Here is a 21,800-nt window from a genome sequence, read left to right as displayed (position 1 = left end):
ATATTGGATATTTAAGGAACTAACACATATTGTAATATCTTCGGCCCTTTTTTACTTCAAATCAAAAAGACTAATGACTGGGGATTTTACATACTATTTGGCTGTACCATATTAGACTGCAGTTTAGGAAAGTCAGTGCTAAAAAAGCTTTTGCCATCAGTTTATCTACTATGCCTAAATTTCATATATCATTGCATTTTGTACTTCTGAAAGAAAAAGAATACTCCTGGAGAAAGTTTCTCCTCCCTTTAAGTAAGTTCACATTATGATGAAATTCAAGAATATTTAGACAGTGTTGAATAAACTCAAAGGAAAGTACATATTTTACATAAACAATCCTTACCAGTATTTAGTATATTAAGTTACAAGTATGTTGGCAATAATACAACAGAGTCAATTCCTAAAGGAAAATAATTCTGTACAAATTCACCTGTTAATATGGGGTTAAACAGGCAGCCAATAAGTCTTGAGCAGCCATGTTTCAGGTTTTAACTACAGTACCAGGATAAACTAAATTTGAAACTAATGGGGAAAACTTCAGTTTAAAGAGTAATCTGATTATACTGGATACACACATTGTGTATTCAGAGCCATTAAAATGTTCACTCTTATAGTTCCATAATGTCATCCAGTATAAGAAAAGTTTAATCAACCACACAGGCTAAAATAGCTTTAACATATTGTTGTCCTGGATTTTTTTAAACTAAAAACTAATTTTAACTGTGAAGTACAAAACAATGACAGATATTGCTCCAACTTGTACACAATCTTTCCTAAACAATCCGTACCTAGCAGAGTAATAATGCCTCATCATCACTAGTTTCATTTTTCACTGTTGCCTCTAAGCAAGTGTCGGGTATCTGGGCAGTGTGTACGATGCCACAGCTCTCACAGGGGCCATCTCGACTGCATGACCTCACACTGTGATGTGTTGCACTGTAAGGCTGTCTAAGCCCTGGTCCTTGATCTGAGCTGAGATCAAGTAGAGGTCTTGAACAGTCATTCATGTCAAAGTCTGATGCTACATCAGAGACTGGAATTAACATTTCAACATCATCATCCTCTTCTCTTCCACTTACCCCATTATCAAGCTGTCTCAAAGGACTTTGGTTCTGATTCACCGAGCTTGATCTCCCTAAAGTAAAGCGTACCCAGCGTAAGCCTTGAGTCATACGGCTTAGTGCGCTCGTGAGCTGGTGGCGTGCGGGACTTGTGCTTGGGGGCTCTACGCTTGTCACTTCTCTTCCACCATCCGTGGCACTGCTACTGCTGCTCTGAGCAGAGGAACTCCCACACGCTCCCACTGCTGCTTCTATTGCTGTTGCAGGAGGGACTTTTTGAGGCAAGGTGGCAGCAACACCACCAACTGCTCCTGCTGCATCTCTTCTTTCATTTTCTGTGTCTGTATCATCAGATTCAACTGAAAACAAACTTCTGTGAGTATTATTTCTTTCAGCTTCTCTACTAGTACTTTGGCTGGCAACGTCATCTCCATCCGCCGAGACCAATGCCAACGATCCAGAATGACGTGACCTTGCAAAATTAAAAATTCGATTCCAAATGTTACTTGATCTGCCAGCCATAGGAAGTCTGATTGAGGTAAATCCAAGCTGAGATCGTACTGCCAGCCTCAGGTTTTCCAGAACTGAAGCCTAAATGAGAAGACAAGCAACAATCAAGTGTTGACAGTCTGCTGGTACTAGCAAAGAATGAATGATAACTGTTGTGGAAAACAGCATTTAACGAAGTTAAATGTAGAGTCTTAAATATAAAAAAATGTTGCATCTTTCATAATAAGGATCTGGTATATGTAGCAATAGGCTATTTAAAAAAAAAAAAGTGGGCATGAAAAAAGTTTAGATGCTCTAGTGCAAAAAATATTATAAACAGGCAAATTAAGTGGAAATACATAAGCAAAGGTAATAAGAGGAATGAATTCTATATAAGGTACATTTCTGCCCTAATCAAGGATCTCTAAATAAGACAATGTGAAAAGCAAGGCACTATAGCCTGGATATGGAACACTGATTAAAGGAAAGTACAACCACAGAGCCAGCAGAGCAGGCATACTAAATCTATTACAGACAGTCTTACCAAAAAGGTAGTCACTGTGGATTTTAGAGAACAGCACATAGAAACATGTCTCAGAAAGTTTAGGATTTAAAAACAAAGTCTTCCAGAAAGATTTAACAAAGGTGGCCACCTTCTTTATCCACTACCATAGGGCTGCCTCAAAGGGACTAAATTAAATATCTTCTCCAGCAGAGGCTTATAGTTTGACTTTTTCCCCCCCTTCTGGTATCATCAGTTAATTCCAGTTTCAAAATGCTATGCTTCTGTTGAAATAAAATTATCTTTTGTGTTCTAAACTATACATTTCCCAAATTCACTATATGTTTTCCAGTCATTTAGCTACAGAAGAATGCATACCTGAATTTTCCTGTTTAAAACCCTGTATAACTTTTGAACTGTAAGGTAACACAAACACACAAACTCCTTTGTATTGGGGATCCCTAATGATGCCTGAAGTGGCCACCTAAAAACAAAGACTAGTCAAGAATGAGGGAATGAAGGTAGGTATTTATTCGAAGGGCCCTCAAAGGTACCCCCTGGGGAGCCAGAGGCTACTGCCAAGATGGACGACAGGTCACGAGTTCTTCACACTTTTGTAAGTTTGGTTCATTTGCATATCAGGGTTAATTCTCCAATTAAAGCTTCAGTTAATGAGGTAATTTCCCCAAGCTTGCCCCTTCCCTTTAGAGGCTTTTGGTTTATATTTTTTGGGCCTAGGATGATCTGAGTGTCCTTGGAGAGCAGGCCCGGAGAGGCTTTGTTACGTCTACCTAGCATGAGAGAGCAGAAGTGAACAGGCTACAGGAAACTTCAGTTACACACTAGGCAGTACAGGATTTGAAAAGTATGGAAGTTAAAACCTAAGGCATCACTAACTCAAACTTAGAACACTACCTCAGCTAAGTAGCTCAATTCTCAAATAGGTTGGAAGATCTTCTATCATCATTCTAAAAATATTCACAAATGTGTATAATTAGAGGATAAAGCCCATATTCACAACTTTTGATGACACTTACGGCAAAAATATAGAATATTCCTCAAAACAGCCATTTTTCCCCAATTAAACTCTTAACATATATGCATGTATTTCCCTTCGTTTATAAAAACGGAACTTTAGTGTTCTCATGCTGTCACCTTCACCTCCTTTCCACCATTCTTCAGACAACACAGCAGAATATCTGAACAATACTGCATGCACAACCTACCTCTTCCCTTCCATTAGTTCACAGGATGATTGAATTCAAGCATACAGTATGAGTGTACAGCAGCCTTACTTTCAAAACCTACTGAAGAGACTGCTACTCATCCTTGAAAATCCAGCTCTGAAGGCATGTATCAGTTTTAGGCAGAAAGCACTACACAGAAATCCAAGATTCCTATAGCTTGAGACTTCTGGAAATCTTGAATAACTATCTTCAGTCCTACACAGGTTTGCAATCTTAAGATGTGTATTTTGCTCGAAACAAATTTTAACACACCATGACATAATACTGACTCCCTTCCCCCAACACTTTACCATATTAAAAATCGAGTTTTATAATTTATAGAATTCAATTTACATTGCCTTGAGTTTTTATTGACGTTGTCTCCTCTGAAAAACAAAGGTTTTAAGCAATGCAACTTCATTGTTCAAGTATGAGTAAAGTTTTTATCATGGAAGCATCAGTGCTTTAGAATGACATTTTCATTACTTTTGAAGTTGATGGCCTGCTCACTACTACTCCTGATTTCTATGCAAGTTAATTGGTCAGTATAGTTACTTCAGTTTTCAAGGCCTCAAGTCTTATTTGAAGTGCTGGTGTTCTTAATGGGAATTCAGTAACACTCTCACTGTTCAAAACTATTGTACATGCATTGATATTTTATGGAGTGTGAAATCATGGTTACATATAAATACTATCAAGCAACTACATTTTGTTATGTTTAATTACAAAAGATTGCCATATAATTTCAATATATTCTGAAATGAATTTAAAATGTATCCAAAGAAACAGTGGGTAATTCAATTTAAGTCAAACTAAAGAGTAAAGAAAATGTCAGTAATTGCACAGCTTTTCAAAAGCTCCAGTACCAATCTCTGACTGCAGCCACTACGCCTGGGTCTTTCAGAACTGTCCTCTCTATGACGAGATTTCCTCTTAGTAAAAACCAAGATCTTTACATCACCTTTATGCGATTTCATGATGAAAAATGGGTCTGAGCAAGCTAGATTTTTTTGAAAATCGTAATTGTTCCTCCACATATTTATGTACACCAAACCTGAAGTGTCCCACACCTGCAGAAAACATTGGTTTGTTCCAAGTTACCCGTACTAGAGGACTTACACATCTGGGCATGATAACTGCATTGTCTCCACAGACCTTCTTGGGCTAACCCTACCTCAAGAGACTTGTGCACATAGATCCATCATAAACTGGTGAAGCTTAATTTTGGAAAAGAGGACAGCAAGCCAAATTTGTAGAAGTACAAAACTGGTTTGAAACAGTAACATACTGATCTTTATTATAACCCCAGTAACCCACTGAACAAGGGATTCTACAGTGTCCACTACAGGCATTTATTTAATTAATGAAGCTCAGTGCCAATTTAGCTACTAAAAAAGTCTTTACAATGTGTTCTGATACATTTTAAAGCCTCTCATGCAAATTGCAATTTATTTTCCTCTTTTCCTCTGAAAAATCTTTTGTGACAGATCCTAGCTGTTGGTGAACATGTGTGCATGAAAGAACATGTGATAGTCATGTAATTTTTTCTTACAGTAAACTTTCCTGTATTAACTGCAACATAATTAATGCCAACTCTAATGCAGGATTCCTAGACTAAGACGTTCCTTCTATTTCTCAAAAGAGCTCTATAACTGAAAGACATTTTTAATTACTTGAAAAGTTGTTTGACAGAAATTCATTAATCACCCAAGTAAGAAATGTGCTAATCATCCACCTCTGAATCTGGATGACTAGGAACTATTAACTGCCATTTACTAGCTTTTACTTTGTAACTTGTCCATGTAATTTTATATGATACTACAGCCTGGCCTTCTCCATCACCTCATTATTCATAGCAGGCATGAACATACCTACACACTGTGCATGTGAACTACCATTTTGCATTAGAAGTTTAGGTCTTCTTTCCCAAAACAAAAAGTGCTATCATGCAATCCTTACTTTCACAACAGTAATACAGAACATACAATTAGATCTACCAATCTATTACTCTTCATGCAAGAGGGGTTCTATAGTGTGCATTACTGGCATTATCAACAAAAGAAAGTCTGCAAAGGAAACTGTGGTGTTACTGTATCATGATTTTTTTCAACAGCTAATCATTCCTGTAGCATTATTGACTTGAAAAGAGGAAAAGGAAATGCTCTAGAACAAAAGAATGTACATGAAAGTTAAAATATCTTCATTTCAGTCTCCTTAAAATTTAAGTGGTCTGCCTGCTATTTTGAAATCTTACCTGATTTGGGGAACAAACAGGGAAATCTTCGACTGGTGGAATTAAACCCTGGGCAATTAATTGTCCATAGGATGGAGGAGCTTCTCTTCTTAACAGTTCAGCCTCAACCCTTGACAAGTGAGTTTCAAATGATCTTTCAAAGAGAAAAGAAATTTCAGAATACATAAGACACTGATGCATATACATATAGAAAAGAATAAAACTACATCAGACTATTATAATCTGAAAAAAAATTTTCAGAAGATCAAGTTTTGCTAATTTAATTGAAATTTAATTGGCAAAGAATATAAAGTCATTCCTATGAGTCCGTCCAGCTGAAATGGGAGCAAAAAAACCAACCCAACAATAAGTTTCTTAAAAGCAAACAAACAAGCCAGCCCAAACCCATTGGCTGAATATAAAAAGCAGTGTGAGTAATGCTTGTATTATTGTAAAAAATTGAAGGATATGTAATCCTGGTATGAACTAGCCTACAAGAGAAGAAACATGCTGTCATACACAGAACTGCAATATAAATTGCAAATTAATTAACTGCAGTTTTTCCACACTTCCTTTTTGTTAACATCGTCTGAAAGCTTAACCCTCAACAGTGAAGTGATCAGAATACTTCGATCCTCTTTTCTTCACTGGGAGAGCAGTCAGTCACTGGAACAGGCTCCCCAGGGAACTGGGTCATGGCACCCAGCCTTCAGAGTCCAAGGAGCATCTGGACAATGCTCAGCCATAGGTCTAAGCAACGTTTAGTTTTAGATGTCCTGCAAGAAGCAGGGAGTTAGACTTGATATTCCTTATGGGTCCCTTCCAACCTGATAAACTCTGTGATTAACTAACCTCTTTTTACTATCAAAGAAAAACGAACAGTATATTTACAAATCACATGCAACAATATTTGTATGGCAATAAAACTGCTTCAAGTACAGACAATACCAAGATACCTAAACTTGTAATAAAGTTGAGTTCAACTTACCTTCGCTCAAACATCCTGAGTGAGTACAATTTACAAGTACATCCCAGTGCAATGACAAGCAGCAATCCACAAATAAGACTCCCAATGACAGCTGCAGTTATCACTCTAGTGGGCACAATGACTGGGCAATTCTCTTCGTCACTGCCATCACCACAGTCATCTTGAGAATCACAAACCCAGCTCTCAAACACACAGCGGTTATTTTTACAGTGAAAATTGCCTGGCTGACAGAAGAAACAGTTCTTTTCATCTGAACCATTAGGGCAATGATTCTGGTAGTTGCAGCGATCTGAACGAGGGTAGCAAACACCATTTCGAGAGCAGGGAAACTCATCTCTTTGGCACATGGTGCAGTTGGTTTCATCCCTTCCATTTGGACAGTGCCAGTAGCCATCACAGCGTTGCTGCTCTGTGTAGCACCCCCAGTTTCCACCGCATGGGATTTCCCAGGGCAAACAGAAGCCATCAACCTGATAGGTTGCATTGAACCCTCTTGCAGCATTCACTTTGTCAGCACAAAAATGCACTCTTATCTGTCCTGAGGATGAAACAACTGTGAGGGGAGCATGAGAATCAAATGCTGTCAGTACACGCAACAGCCTCCGTGGATTCTCCTCTAACCCATCATATATTTTGACATAGTCTCCATAACCTGTACCATCAAGTTTAAAATCAGTGAATCGCAAGATTACTTTGCGATGATCACCAGTGTCTATCAGCCAGGTGCAGTTGCTGCCAGGTGGATAGAAGTCAGGATAGTTGGGAGAACTGAAAGTACCATAAAAGTATTTTAACCACTGCCCACATGTTGGCACATCACAGTCTATTTCATCTCCTAGGTCAAGACAATCAATGTTACCATCACATTTTAAAGATTCTGGAAGGCAAGTGTAAAGCTTGGTGAAGCGGGAAAGACACTGGAACTGATTGTTAGCACAAGGCTGAAAGGAAGAAGCTGTTGGAGGATTAGCTTTGGCACACATTTCTTCATCCGAGTTGTCTCCACATTCATCCATATTGTTACATTTCCAACTTTCTGGAATACACTTCCCATTAGCACAATGAAACTGGTCACAATCACAATTTGGTTCATCAGATTTCCCTGGAAGTAGAAAAAAAAATTTTCTTAGAGTTTAGCACTTTAATGGTTTGTGTTGCATATTTATTTCCTGTACCAGGTACTTCAGAAGGGAAAAGCAAATGCCTGAAGTGTCTGTAAACCATGACAACTTTCAGCAAATTTCAAGATAAAACAGTTTTTTCAAGGCAAAATTGCATCAACACATCAGCATGTACCTTATCCTTAGCTGATTTCAGTCAAATAACTTTAACCCAAGCAAAAAAACCAATGCTCATTTATAGCTATTGAGAAATCTGACTTCTAATATGCTAACAATAAGTTAGAAAAATACTCTCCCATCTATCACTCAAAATACAGAAACATTTTGTGCTGCAGTACTGGTTATCTCCTCAAATTCTTTCCCATAAAAGCAGTCAGATCTCTTCTGCTTTTGGAGGTTCCTACTTTGTACCAAAGGATCTAAGGCAAGAGAGAAGCTGACAGCTGAAGATTACACATTACCACCAAAGAAAGAAACCTCTGTCCTCTCCTCTTCCCACTGTTTGCTCCTGCCTCTCCTGGAGCAACTAAGATGAGAGTACAGCAAATATACCTGGGATCCAAGCTATTTCAGCTCTGCAACAGTTCAGCTGAGTTAAACACTGCTGTATCACTTTCAATCACTTATTTCTACAAACCACTGTACAGAATGTAAAATTTGCTATAAAACAAACTATCATGGTCAAAAAATTTAAAATGAGTCTGCAATGCAGATGGTCCTACACAGCAGTAATTCAGAAACTAAACTAGACAAATATATATTCATTCTAAGGAACACTATGCCTGAGGTTTTAATAAGGAAACAGGAAAGACAGCATGATGAACTCACTGAAATCCTAATGTTCCCAGGAGAAGCATGTTCTATCTTTTTTTACAAGAGAACAATTCAGATTGGAATGGAGGCCATCTAATCAAATCATCTGCTCAAAAAAAGGCTAACTGGTGTTTGATTAGGCTCTTCAGCACCTTCTGCAATCAAGTATTTTTAAAGTTCCAGTGCTTTATTAGGCAACATGATAAAAGTTTTCACAGCTAGCTTGAATTTTCCTTGCTGCAACTAATCTGCTCTGATAGGTCAAGTCATATCATACCTCTGTTCTCCTTTTTTCTACTTTATCTTCTCAGAAAGCATTAAAAATAAATACTCTAACTTAAAATAATAATTCTTCTTTAGAAAAGTAGAACACATCATTTTTAAATTTCACAAATGCTAAGGTTTTTAAAAAGTGAATGCAGAAAAAATGAAATCAACAACAGTGATAAATGTTACAAGCACTGCTAAAGAATGTTTAGTCTACAAATTTGCTTTCAAAGACTGAAGAATGAAAGGAGAGCAAAATGTATGTGCTGCCAGTGACTGATTTTCAGAAAACCTTAATTTCACTAAAAAAAGTCCGAAGAGATGCAGTATAAATGATACCATCTTCTTGTTCTGTTACAGATATATAAGTATTTATATATATATAGTACACTCACACACATACATACGGTTCACAATATTAGTATGGCAAAGTTGGAACCTTGGCCTTGAATTCAAAACCTGTAAAACTGAACTGCTAGACTAGTCCTACCTAAACTGAGTGACTATGCTCCACAGGTGCAGGCAATATAGAATATGCATCAATGAACCTGTGCAAGTACTAATTAAAATCTAGCTCAGTCCTTCTGCATTGCAGAACCTGGAAGAGCTTGAAAAGAAAGCTGTAACATGGAGTTATAAATTTTGACAGGAATACTGCAGTAACAAAAGAGGATACAATTTCAACCCAAGCCCTTCCTTCTAAAAGCTTTTAAACATCCCAGAAAAGAGTTGGGATACTTGATCCTGATGTAGCATTTTTAATCACCAATCATGCAATCCTTACATAAAGAAAATTCACCTGTGAATCAAAAAGAGTCTTAAAATGATAAGAGATGTACTAAGTAAGAATAACTTTGGGAGCTGTACCACAAAAGACTTGAGGATAGCACATGATCATTAGCAGCACCCATATATAGTTACAGCCAAAGGACTAACACAAGTCTTTCATGCATTTACCGTGGACATTGACCTCTGTGCTTTTAATAACTTTGTTTTTCACTCTACATCACCACTAGTAAATTCTGTCCCATTTCAATTCCCAAAATTAAAATGGCTGATAAATTTTAAGTAGCGGGAGGAAGACAGAGGGAAGAAAGGCAAGTAAAAGTGGCACAAAATTTACTTTCTAGCCCAGTACCCTTCCTACCCATTATGCTTTTTTCTATTAGTTTGTTTGTTTTAAATTAAATATAAATATTTACCTATTATTTTCTTTAAACAAGAATTAACTCAAACAATTTACATGACCTATCTTTAACATCCAATTTTAAACATGGGGCTCCCTAAGGGCCATTTTTGCACTTGGAATCTGTAGTGTTTCTATCATTCCAGCACAGATAGGCTTAACTTGCATCCAAGTAACTAATGCATTAGTGTTTGTTCCCCTTTTTCTACGATGACTTGCCAACTTTGAGAGTAGCTTTAAAAACACTGAATTAAACAGTCTATTGAGGTGTTAATTTGAGCACTACTGCATAGTGCTAATGAGAAGAAACCAAACATAATGGCACAGTTGAATGCATAGCAAAAGTGTTAGCATTCAAGAGCTTTTTTTGACACTCAAAGGCAGAAATGACCAGATGATTTCTAGAGCAGTTGTCAACTCTTCTCCTATATACAGATTGGTTTAAAACATTAAAAGACCACTCTGATCACTGAAACACTACACTTTCATCTCAATTGTGTATTGTATCAAACATAGGGAGCAAACTCAAGCCAAAGTTTCAGTATGGCTCATTTGTTAAAAAATGAACAAACTTCCCCAAAATAGTATTTCTTTCTTTTAAAAAAGACATTCATAAATTTAGGATTAAAGTCTTAAGCACTCTAATCTACAACACTACATAGAAGAAATCAATTAACATAAAAACCTGCTTATTATTGAAAATATTACAGCTTCTTCCAAGAGGGGTTACATAACAAAATTGTCTCAAGACCAGAGAAAAAGGGAAGGGTTTTCAGAAAAATTCTACAAAGCCCATGGCTCCCCTCCTCTACCCATTTCACACTCTTATCCAAGGTATCCTTCCTTCTCAAAATCCCTCAGGAAGGAATGCTGCCTTTCCTCTGTGCCTACTTGGAGAGGGAGTTGAAAAGGGCAGAAGCTGATGCCTGACACAGGGTAACTGTTCACCTGGGCCACTGGCAGAAAAAGCAGCACAGGATGACTGATCAGCCACTGGCTTCTTCCCTGCTCCCTGATACGTTTTTGGTGAGATGGTGCACCAAACCCAGGTAGAGCACTGCCCTGAGAGCCGGGCCAGCAACAAATGCAAGGCTGCATTACTTCCCCAAGACCTGCTAAACTGCAAGGAGCTGAACCATAGAAAGAGCTTTTTTGTAGACTTGAGAACAGGTGATAGAGATGGATAAGCCTGCTTGGAAACTTGTTTGTGAGAGACTGCCACAGTGAAGGAGGCTACTAGGTAAGAAGAGTGCAGAGTACAGAACAGGAGCAAATACAGCTTAGACTAGAGATCAGGGCTAGATTTACTGAATCTTGTTGGAATTGTTTTGAAGGTGGGTGGCACTGGATATGTGTAAGAGTATGAATTGTTTTATGGAGGAGAGGAGCCAAAAGTCAGTGGGCACAGAGATCTGGAGCAGGCCAGTGAATGGATACAGGCATACACTTGGAGGGAGCAAGGTAACATGAAACCATTGTGAAAACCAAGAAAAATCTAATCCAGTATTTGGGATGATCATGATGTAGAACACCATAATCATGCTATTACATAAAACTGTAATACCTCTTAAAGTCAGGAAAAGTTTGGAACTAGTCTTGAGCCACAACTGGCTTCCTCCTCTTGGCAAGATCCAATAGAGCAAGAATGCCTCACAAAACACTCTCAAACTATTACTACTGGTAACTAGTTTATATCACATCCTGTAATTACACAAGAAAAATTTTGCAGGTACAGAACCATGTCTGCACTTGGCTGGATTAATCTGTAATATTAATGCAGTGGGGATTTTTTAGATTTTTTTTTTTAAAAGATAGTATGGCTTCTGGAAATGGGAAAAATGATGCACATTCTGTGAGAAATGTAAAAAAAAAAATATCCTGCCATTTCTTTCCTCTCTTACTGTATTTATGATACTCAGAAGTTTACCCAACTACTTTAATAAATTTATTTTAGTCTGACGAAAACATTTCAAATCTTAAACTATTTTAAAAGAACTTCTAGGTACCTACTACTAATGGCTAACCTTTTTCTTCCCAAAAAATCATTCAATCTGCTTACTGATATTCCCACTTTGAATATTCAAGTTGTGCATGGGATCAAAATACATTACCTAATCTATGTTTTCTCTGATTTCAATAAACCTTGAGGTGACTACAGGAAATACCCATAGTCAATACTTACCCCGTTAGAAGGACATAATTCTTGGAACAGGAAACAAAAAGTGGAACCATAAAATTATACTACGTATCATTTGAAACATACCAGCAAAGTAGGCCAATCTGAAGCCTTTTCTGGAGATGCTATCATCTGAATGAAACCTTATCCAAACATGATCCTGTGAAGAGATGTATGGTGAGGGAATGGAAGAGCCACATGCTCTATAGCCTTCAATATTCTTGTAGCTTCCAATTGTTAACCAATCTGAGCTGCATCGTCGAGATCCCTGAACATCAAAATCTTGAAAGCTGAAAAAGAAAAATATCAAAATTGCTACTGAACTCAATATTACACAAACAATCTGATTAATTACTACACATGGAAATTAGCTTGAAGTTCTTTTTGAAATAAAGAAATATTTCTGAAGTAAAAAAAGTAGCTTTTCTACCCATGTAGAAATAGGATTTAACCTTGTGCTGATACGTCTAGATTATGAGGACAGCAAGAATGCGTTCTGTCAGATAAAATATTGCATCCACCACTTACAGAAATGCAGTTTTATACAAAAACACATGTTGTCTTAATCTAAAAATAAATTCTGTTAATGAAATTGTCCCTATGTGTCTCATTTAATGATTTTCATATACTACTAAGTGATTTTGTTTAACCCAAATTTCACGAGAATTTTAGCTAATGCTACACTTATGGCAATAATATGATTTGACATTATAAATACAGCTAAATTGTTCAAAACTATGTTTTCAGGTAAGATTTCCTCCCAGTCTCACTACTCAGCTACCCAACCTTTATGTCATGGAATGCCATGGTGTGGCTGCACTCAATCAAGACAAGCTGCCATGGTAATGACGTGTGAGGGGGAGAGAGTCTGTGCAAAACAGGTCTGCACAGACAACAGAGCACTGCCAGAAGTGAAATGTGATACATGAGTGGAAGGAAACAACATGAAAGAAAAAGAGTTTCATTAAAAATAAACAGTATGAAATGTGTAGAAAGCATTCTAGTAGCTGAACAGTTTTACCTACTTTACATTGCATTTATGCCAGTTAAATATTCAGTAGAAAGATTGTTTAAATTAAGAAGCAGTACTTTAAACAAGTAACTGTGTCAAAGAAAATATTTCATAATGAAGAGCAGTTCCTTAGGTCAACAAGTCTATACTGGAAAATGAAGAAAATCTACAAGTAATGCAGTTTCATGATCAAGTCTAAGCAGTACTAACTTGTATGTTAATGCTACAAGAAACCAGTAACTGGAAATGAACTGATGAGAACTTGAATCCACAAGTTTTTTACATTACTACTTTAGAAAAGTTACAAGATATGGGAAACTGTGAGGAGCTCCCTATATCAAAACTCGGCCCTTCCTAAAGTGCAGTCCTATCTATTGACTCACTATTTGTCCGACATTATTAAGCACACCAAGGGACTTCACAGCAATGAAGCATTACAGCATTTACTCTACACACTTTTAAATGAAAATTTCTTATGTTTCAGACACATTAAAAGGATTCAAATAAATGAGCACATTGACATTTTTTCTAGTCACCAATTCTCCAGCTAAAAACAAATGCTACATGGCTGTGTGAGAACAAATCAGATAAAAGGAAAGGCAAAGGACAGAACTGAAATCCTTCACTTACAGGATGGAAGAGAAAACTGGTACGTGCACAAGTGGCAGTTAAAAATGTCTGGTTAGTACTTCTTCAATCCACATGGATAATACAGGAGCACTGTTACCTTATAGTAATGATCTCCCCTGGGTTCGCATGGATGTACCAGCTACAGTTAACTCGGGCAGGATACTCAGAGGGCCACCCTGGACTTGTGATTGTCCCGCTTGGTGATCGAATTTGTTCTGGAATATCTCCACAAGCTAAAATACACATATATATTGAAAGCAATTTGATAAATTCCTTATTTTTTACGAAAAAATATAGGACAAAAACCCCCACCCAACCAAATAGCACTAATCAGGGAAAATATCAGAGTGCATTAGATGACGTACCAGTTAAAAAACCCACAACTTCTAAAGGAGTTTTTAACGGAACATGTCAGCCAAAAGATGTTTTCCAACACTGCCAGTGTGGCAGTTTTTACTTATGTCAATTATTATTACAGATTAAAAAAGATTATTCTATGTGGACTTTGACAACTAGTAAAGTGAAAGATTTTTTATTTTTAAATTTTATTTTTAGTCTTCACAAAGATTCAGTTCAATTTAACCATGCATTTACACTGTATACTGACAAGTGCATTAGAAGATGAAAAGCAAATTAAAGCTAAATAATCAAGTAGCTGAAATTTCCTGTCATAGGTAGACCAGTGTTTGACCATCATTTAAATACTTCCCCCCTTCCAGTTCTTGGCATGGAAATGATCTTCATAAACATGATTCCAAATGCTTGAAAGGCAAGAGCACTTACTGCAGCAGAGAGACCTACAGAACTACATTTCTGATAATGGACTAGAAAGCTTATATTGATAGGTCTAATTATATACAACTGAAGTAACTCAGTCATTTGTACTCTTACTTTATTATAGGTGTAGCTTTCTACATGGCCTTAACGCAGCTGCTGTTCCTTCCAGAGCTCAAGTGTTCTCAGTTCTGCTGATTTTATTTGAAGTAATGTACTTACACTTAAGTTCGTGGGTTTTGTTTTCCTGTTTTCCCCCCCCCCTTAGCAGCCTCATATCCAACACCTGTCATATAGCATATATAGAACCTTCACATAAATAGGAAGGCTACAATACTCTCACTACAGAGCTTCAAATTATGAGGAAGTCTCAGTGGTCAGAAAACACATTAAAAATAACTGCCCTCTGTGCTTTTATTTTTCCATTTTATCACTGGTAGTCAAAAATCTGCAAGCTGTCAAGGTTTACTGGTAGCCCAGTAAGTTACACACAGTAGTTTGAACACAAGAACTATGACAAATAAGGAAGCACTTCCATTATTGTCTGATCATCAAAAGATTTTAGAATTCCTATTTGATTAAAATAACCAATCAGAACTGATGCAATAAACAAAAAGGATGAAGAATGAACTGCATTTATAACAGTGCAAAAGTTGCAGTAATGTAATCTGTGGAGAGGTTATTGTTTTCTATTTTTATGCACATTTAAGCTTTTAAAATAATTTTGCAATGCTATAGGGACTTGAAATTATTAGAAGTTATAATTTTAAATTATTATTACTTTAAAGTATTTCTATATGGCATAACAAATGCACTTTTAAATATATTTTAGAAGGATTAAAAGATTAAAAAATGCTGACATATGTCTGAATTTTCTATATTAACTTAAATACAGCAGCAAAAATAAAACTCAGTAAATTTACCTTTTTCCTGTATATCTGTAGGAGAATAATGCTTTAAATATTTTTTCACATTCCTTTTTAGAGCTTTACTCATGCTGCACAGTTAAGTATTAACATACCTTAACTGTAGAATACAGGAGCTGCCCTAATATCTTGGGATGGAAAGGTTGCAAAATAGAGAAAGATACTATTCACTTGAATACACAATCATTCACTTTCTTCTTAAATTTTGAGCAAACCCTATAGGTGGTGCTCTAACACCATGATAATTTGGAACACAGCTCCTCTGTAAGTGATCTTTTTATACTTAACATTTGTTCAGGCATTAAATGTAAGGACTTGAAAGAAAAACTGGTTATGAAGTTGTTAAAGTGAAATAGCAGTTTTAACAAAAACCAAAAAACATAGAAAACAAAAACAGGCAAAAATGTAGAAGAATGTATAAGACGTTTTATACTAAGCTAGCAAATGCTGGCAACAATTCCACATACTAGTTGGTTACTACTGAAATAGTCCCCAGCTTCAAAAAAGTTGCCTGGAGGTGAAATTTACATTACAACACACACCTGAGATCAGGTATTTCCAAACTGGCAGGCAAAATTTTGTCACTGAGAACCTCTAAAGAAGATATTAAGTTTATGTGACAAAGGAATTTTTGCACTAAAATACCTAAAAAATAATCCATTCAACATGTGTTCGTTCAGTTTTACAGAGTTCACCTCCAAAAACATGAACATACATAAATCCTGCAGCAGTACAAACAGTAATATATTTGTTACGCAAGTATGAATGGAAGAAATTCCACATAAAAATCCTGTATAACCAAGGTAGTACTTTCAGAGCACATGAAAGCTTCCAATTTCACTCAAACTCAAGATTTTTTTATCCTTTGAAGAATCAACCATATCCTTGTAATTTCTTTATTCTTTTATTAAGATGTCTTTTTTCTCTGTTTCCAGTAAAGCTTACACTACAGAGCTGAGCGCAAAATATGAGCATTTGCAACAGCATCCAATACAGGGAGAGTGAAGCAGACTATGGTGGGCATGAGGAAGCAAGAATGACCACAGGCACAGTAATAAGGGGTGAACAAAACTATACAAGTGCTGTAGAAGAGAGAAAGAACTGAAGAAAGTATTCATATTACAAAGTGGGGGTTCAAAAAAAAAAAGGAATGGACTTGAAAAGTGAATTACAGCTCTCTTAACTTCAAGTTGGCTAGACAAGCTAAACACACTTGCATACTGGATATGTATTAATGCACTACAAATCTCTTACTTATAACTCAGGAGACAACAGAAATCTCCTGTTTGCTTAAAAAGCGTAGAGAAGTCAAGATCAACTGTGCAGACACTGCACTTCAGAAGTGCTGTCTTTTAGAGAGAGTAATTTCTCAGCGAGATTTTTAAAATCAAGGATAACCTTTTGAAATAGAACAGCTTTAAAGGGAATATACTTTATAAAGACAATAGCAAACCTTTAAAATAAATTCCTAACCCTCTGCCTAACTAGGATTTTCTCCTAGACATTTTGAGACTATAAGGTAACATACACGGTATTCATGTAATTGTAAACATGCAGAATGTAAGCAAACATCAAGAAGGATATGGGATAAGAAGAAAATCCAACTGGCAGCCCATAAAGCAGAAATGTATCAATAGAGGCAAACATCCTTACTTTAAGTTGCACAAAATTTGCACTTTTAATCTCAATTGCTAGAAGCCCTGTAAGCATTTGTCATATAGGTCAGTTATGTCTAGGACAACTTAAAATTACAGGAAAACTGATTAGGTTTGAAATAATTTAATTAAAGTATTAAAAGAGAACAAAAGAATGAAAATTAGATGAGTCAGGATAAAAGGAAATGAGTTTGCAACCAAGGCAGAAGCACAAAAGAAATTAAGAAGGTTGCACTGTAAAGAAGCAAAGACACCCAGTGATGCTTGCCCAAGATGTTCTCAAATCTCATGCTGGTGGCTATAATATTTGGGGGGAGGAACAAATTCCTTCTGCACAACCATTTCTACATGAATGCTGTTGCTGCTTGCACTCCCTTCAATGCCCTCATAGTCTTTGGTACAATTCCACTCATCCATCTCCTACCTGTTTCAAACTCTTTCCTTTGAGAACGTTTATTCTATTAACAATCTATTTGCAATTCTGTTCGTTACTCTGATATAACTGTTCAGTAGATTGCAATACTGCAATTAGGACTGAGGATGTTTCACATATTAGAGTGTAAAATAATGGTCAAAAGAGCTGTGCACATAATTCTCTGGTGTATATGGGTTTTCCTGTAGACTTCTTAAAAACAGACACAACCGTTTTTCTTATTTCCTTCTTCCTGAAATTTGTTTACCATCCTACATTACAGAACATTATCATAAACTACAGGATATTGATTGGTAAACAGAAGAGAGCCAATGTAAAGGTTACTGTACCAAATTCAACTAACAAGTTATAACAAGAAAATAATTAAGAAACCTATGCAAAAATTCTGTAGCAAGATCTAGAGAAGTAAAGTACCTGTAGTACGAGTGAACAACATGTCAAGGAAAAAAAGTCACTTCAGAAAAGCAGGGAGAGGGAGATTAGGGATTTATCTTCACAGTAATGCCAGGAGATTAGTTGAAAAGATAAAAGAATTAGCTTTCAATGTGAACCACAGGATGATAAGGTATGCATTATATTGGACATGGTAAGGACATGAATGCAGCTGGATAAATGATCTGAAGGTGTTTAAAACAGCTTAGAGTAAAAAGAGAATAATGTTGTGATAAAGTCTAAACGGTGAATAGGGAGGATAATTATTGCATTGTAACTCTCGGGAGCCACTGGAAGTCTTATTTGGAGAACTACAGGGGAAGAAGGCATAGGAATCTTTGCCTCCAGGTCAAACCAAAAGGCTTTAATTTAAAATGCCCTTTGCTCTGCAGTACAGAAACATATTCAGTAAAAAGAAACCATTTTTTAAATATATATAAAAAACAGTGCTGCAGTTCCTTAAAATGCAGAGTGAGGGGTTAGGGAGATGGGGGAGTTGGTTTTGCAATTGTGACAATTATGGCTCAACATACCTCAAAGACAGACCCGAAAATATTTCTGAACCCTTCAGATTTTAAAGGCATAAACACTTGTTCTGTAGTGATAGCTTATATGCAAAGAGACAACATTCCACTAATTGTTCTTGGTAGAAAAAGCATGTTCATATATTAGAGATGTACCTGTAACTTGGCAGATATAATATACAGCAGAAGCATAAATACCAAAGGCCACAGAGGTCTGTGCTATTAAAACATAATTTAGTAAGGTAGGTCACGTAGTCTTACAGCAGCAGCATGACAGGAAATCTACCATCAAGACAAAAATTTCATTTTAAATCCTGTCTCTGTAGCAACTGTCCAAGAAAATCGCTTGCTTGGTTTCAACACCAAGTGAAAGTTGGATTTAGAAAGATTAAAGGCCAGATGTCTTTGGTTCTATTTTACAGAAACTCTGCTTAAAATTGTTCTGCAAAATATAAACCTATCCAGGTATGCCTGATGAAACATATAACCTGCAAGTTTGAAAATATGTTTAGGAGACACAATTTATTTCAAAGGAACTACAAAAATCATCTCATTCATCCCTATCTTTTATACTTGGGCTATGCACTTAACATTTGAGATGTACATACAAAGAGCAGTAAGGAAAATACTCCTTAAAAAAAAAGGGCTACTCTATATGCTTTCTTCAGGTTGTCCTTAACAGATCACCCCTTTCCAGTTACTTCAAAATTCCCCAGTGAAGAACTTGCACTTTGTATTAAAAAAGAAACTCAAGAGTACAGTATTTATTTTCCCCATCCGAAAAGCTATTTTAAAACAAAAGAACATAGGAGATACTTATATATATATACACATATATATATTTGTTGTTGTTATTATTATTATTATTATTTATTTTTACATGGATCTTTCTTCTCAGTAGTTAAAGTTCTATCTACCAGCTGCTGTTATCTTGTGTACAAAGTACGTTGTGTTCTGCTCTTCTTGGCACTGCCTATTCAAGCATGCTGGCCAAAATACTGAAAGCAGAGTCAAAAATTCCATTCACCCCTTGCCCAGCAGATGCTTTTCTGCCTGCATTGTGACCTGTGACACAACCCTTGCAGTAAACAAAGGAGTGAGGGGTTGTTAAAACATACCCTGAAAGCTGCATAGTGAGATTTTAGGCTGACTTAGTGTCTCTCATCCATTCCAATTCCAGCAACAATTGTTCCAACAGTGGCGACTAGCTATGTTGATATTTATTATTTACAGCGTGCCATAAATGTAGTATATATGATACTTGGTGCACCAGTACTGTTAAAAAGCAACAGCATTCTTCATGACGCAGCACAATAATGGGTAAGAAAGATCTTCTATAATTAGACTTCTAACAGTCTTTGAGTGGTGAACAATAAAAGGGATATAGAAAGCAATGGGTATAAAACTAACTATACACTGACCATAAATTTATCCAAATACTTAACCATACAAGTAGCAATGTAATGTTTAAAGCAATACTGAAGGATAACTACAGCAACATGTACAAGCTGTTCTCAGAAAGGACAAGTTTGCATTTTGACTCTTATTTTAGGAGAAGGGTGTGTGAAAATCAGTTTGAATTCCACAGATGAGTGGCAGCTTTCCTAGGGTAAGAATCAGGCTTGTATTCTGCTACCTGCTGAGGAGCCTTTATCTTCCCATTCGCACATATTCTGAGTATCTGTATGATAAACCATGCCCAGCAGCTGCTGACACTGCACAGCATCTGAAGAACAAAGTCTATACTCCAATACCTCAATGGCCACACAGTTCCACAATCACTAACACACAACAGACCCAACTGCGGCTGCTGCCCAGAGAGGCCTAAAATCGACTTATTGGAAGAGAACACAGAAACCTTTAAGCAGTATGTGTTGCTTTTATACCCCATATTCTCCCAGCATCTCATCAGTTTCTCAGTTTCATGAGTTCTACATTTTTTTTTCTTGTATTAAGGAAAGCTGTGCAGTCAAGTGTACAGTAGTTTCAGTTAAATCTAATCAGGTGAAATGCATAACTCTTGGATTTATATTATTTGATAGTGTCCAAAATTACATTTCAGTAAATTTCATTTCACAAAAACTTTACTGTGGAAAGAAAATATCAATTCAACTTAAATCAACTTTTCTCTTAGTTCAATGTTTGTATGGAAAAATAATTAAGCAGTCCACTTAGAAAGGCATAATCTGTTCATGAGCATGCAGGTATCAGTTTTATCTTATGAGAATTTTTCCATGTTCCAGTTGCTTCATTCCTTATTACATGCTGCAAAAGGCAGTAATAATTTTTATAGCCAAATATCTCTTCATAAGATACCAGGTGGCTTTCAATATTTACTATTTAAGTCATGCATGAAATTTAAACATTACAAAAAATGACTTACCCGTTGACACTCCTGAAATATGCACATTTTCAGAATGTTCTGCAAGAGCACCATTTCCTAAAATTAAACATAATGAATAAGCTAATTTCCAAGATAAAATTTGTAAAAATTCTTCAGATACCTTTTAACAGAACAGAACGAACAAACCTGAAGTTATTTTAATTAATATTAAACATGAAAGGTCCTACATAAGTTTTATCATAAATTAAAGAGAAAAACTAGAGAAAAAGTTACTATACAATAAAAAATATCCCCACACAAGCATTGTTAGTTTACTCAGAACAATTAGATATACTAGAAAGTTAAAGAACAAGCAAAGACTGATACTGGCAGTTTTGAGAAACTATGCATTTTAGATGGTCAACTTTGTATTTTGCATCAGCGCTATTTTATTTTCAAGAAAGGTTTGTTTTAATGCATCTTCCCCATCTCCTTCTGGACCAAGTTTTGTAAGCAAATGCTATGCAAATAAAGACACCCAGGGGACTATATCCATCTCTCTCACAAAAATTGCAGCCTACACCCTTTATCCAGAAAGACGGATCAGATACAGCAGGGAAACAGCTACCTTCAAGAGTAACTCCCCATCCATGTTCATTAAAATGAAGTACACTTGCAAAGATGAACAAGACCCATATGGTCATCAAGAGTAAAAGACAAAAAATTTAACCCTCCAAATCCCATACTACTTTGTACTCTCCAACGGAGAGGAAGTCTGCTAAAGCCAATATATTTGCTGGCAGGTGGCTGTACTGGTACATGGTGTGACGCATCAAGTTGTATTTGTGTGCATTTCTCCTCTCCTTTATCCATCATCTTTTCTTTTAACCTTTACAACAAATTTTTAATAAAATCTTTTAGACATTTCAGGAGGAAAGAGCTACTTTGATATGTAAGCTCCTTTGAACACAGGCAGTGTATCTAAAGTGTAAAATACTTCACTAAGCAAATCTTAAAACCACAACTCTT

The 21,800-nt window shown here is 36.3% G+C and overlaps 1 protein-coding gene across 1 annotated transcript; it reads right to left on the bottom strand.

Moving 5' to 3' along the window:
- On the bottom strand, positions 1–21,592 carry LRP12 (LDL receptor related protein 12). The gene is made up of 7 exons (XM_017730285.1): positions 21,521–21,592; positions 20,832–20,952; positions 13,802–13,937; positions 12,150–12,352; positions 6,500–7,601; positions 5,533–5,665; positions 1–1,652 (listed from the first exon to the last, which is right to left on the bottom strand). The coding sequence occupies exons 1-7, from the start codon at positions 21,590–21,592 to the stop codon at positions 789–791; spliced, it is 2,631 nt and encodes an 876-aa protein (XP_017585774.1). The 3' UTR covers positions 1–788.
- Positions 21,593–21,800: the final 208 nt, after the last annotated feature.

This window comes from Corvus brachyrhynchos, unplaced genomic scaffold (assembly GCF_000691975.1).
Source record: "Corvus brachyrhynchos isolate BGI_N302 unplaced genomic scaffold, ASM69197v1 scaffold302, whole genome shotgun sequence".
NCBI lineage: Eukaryota > Metazoa > Chordata > Aves > Passeriformes > Corvidae > Corvus > Corvus brachyrhynchos.
This window is presented reverse-complemented; position numbering and strand designations above follow the sequence as displayed.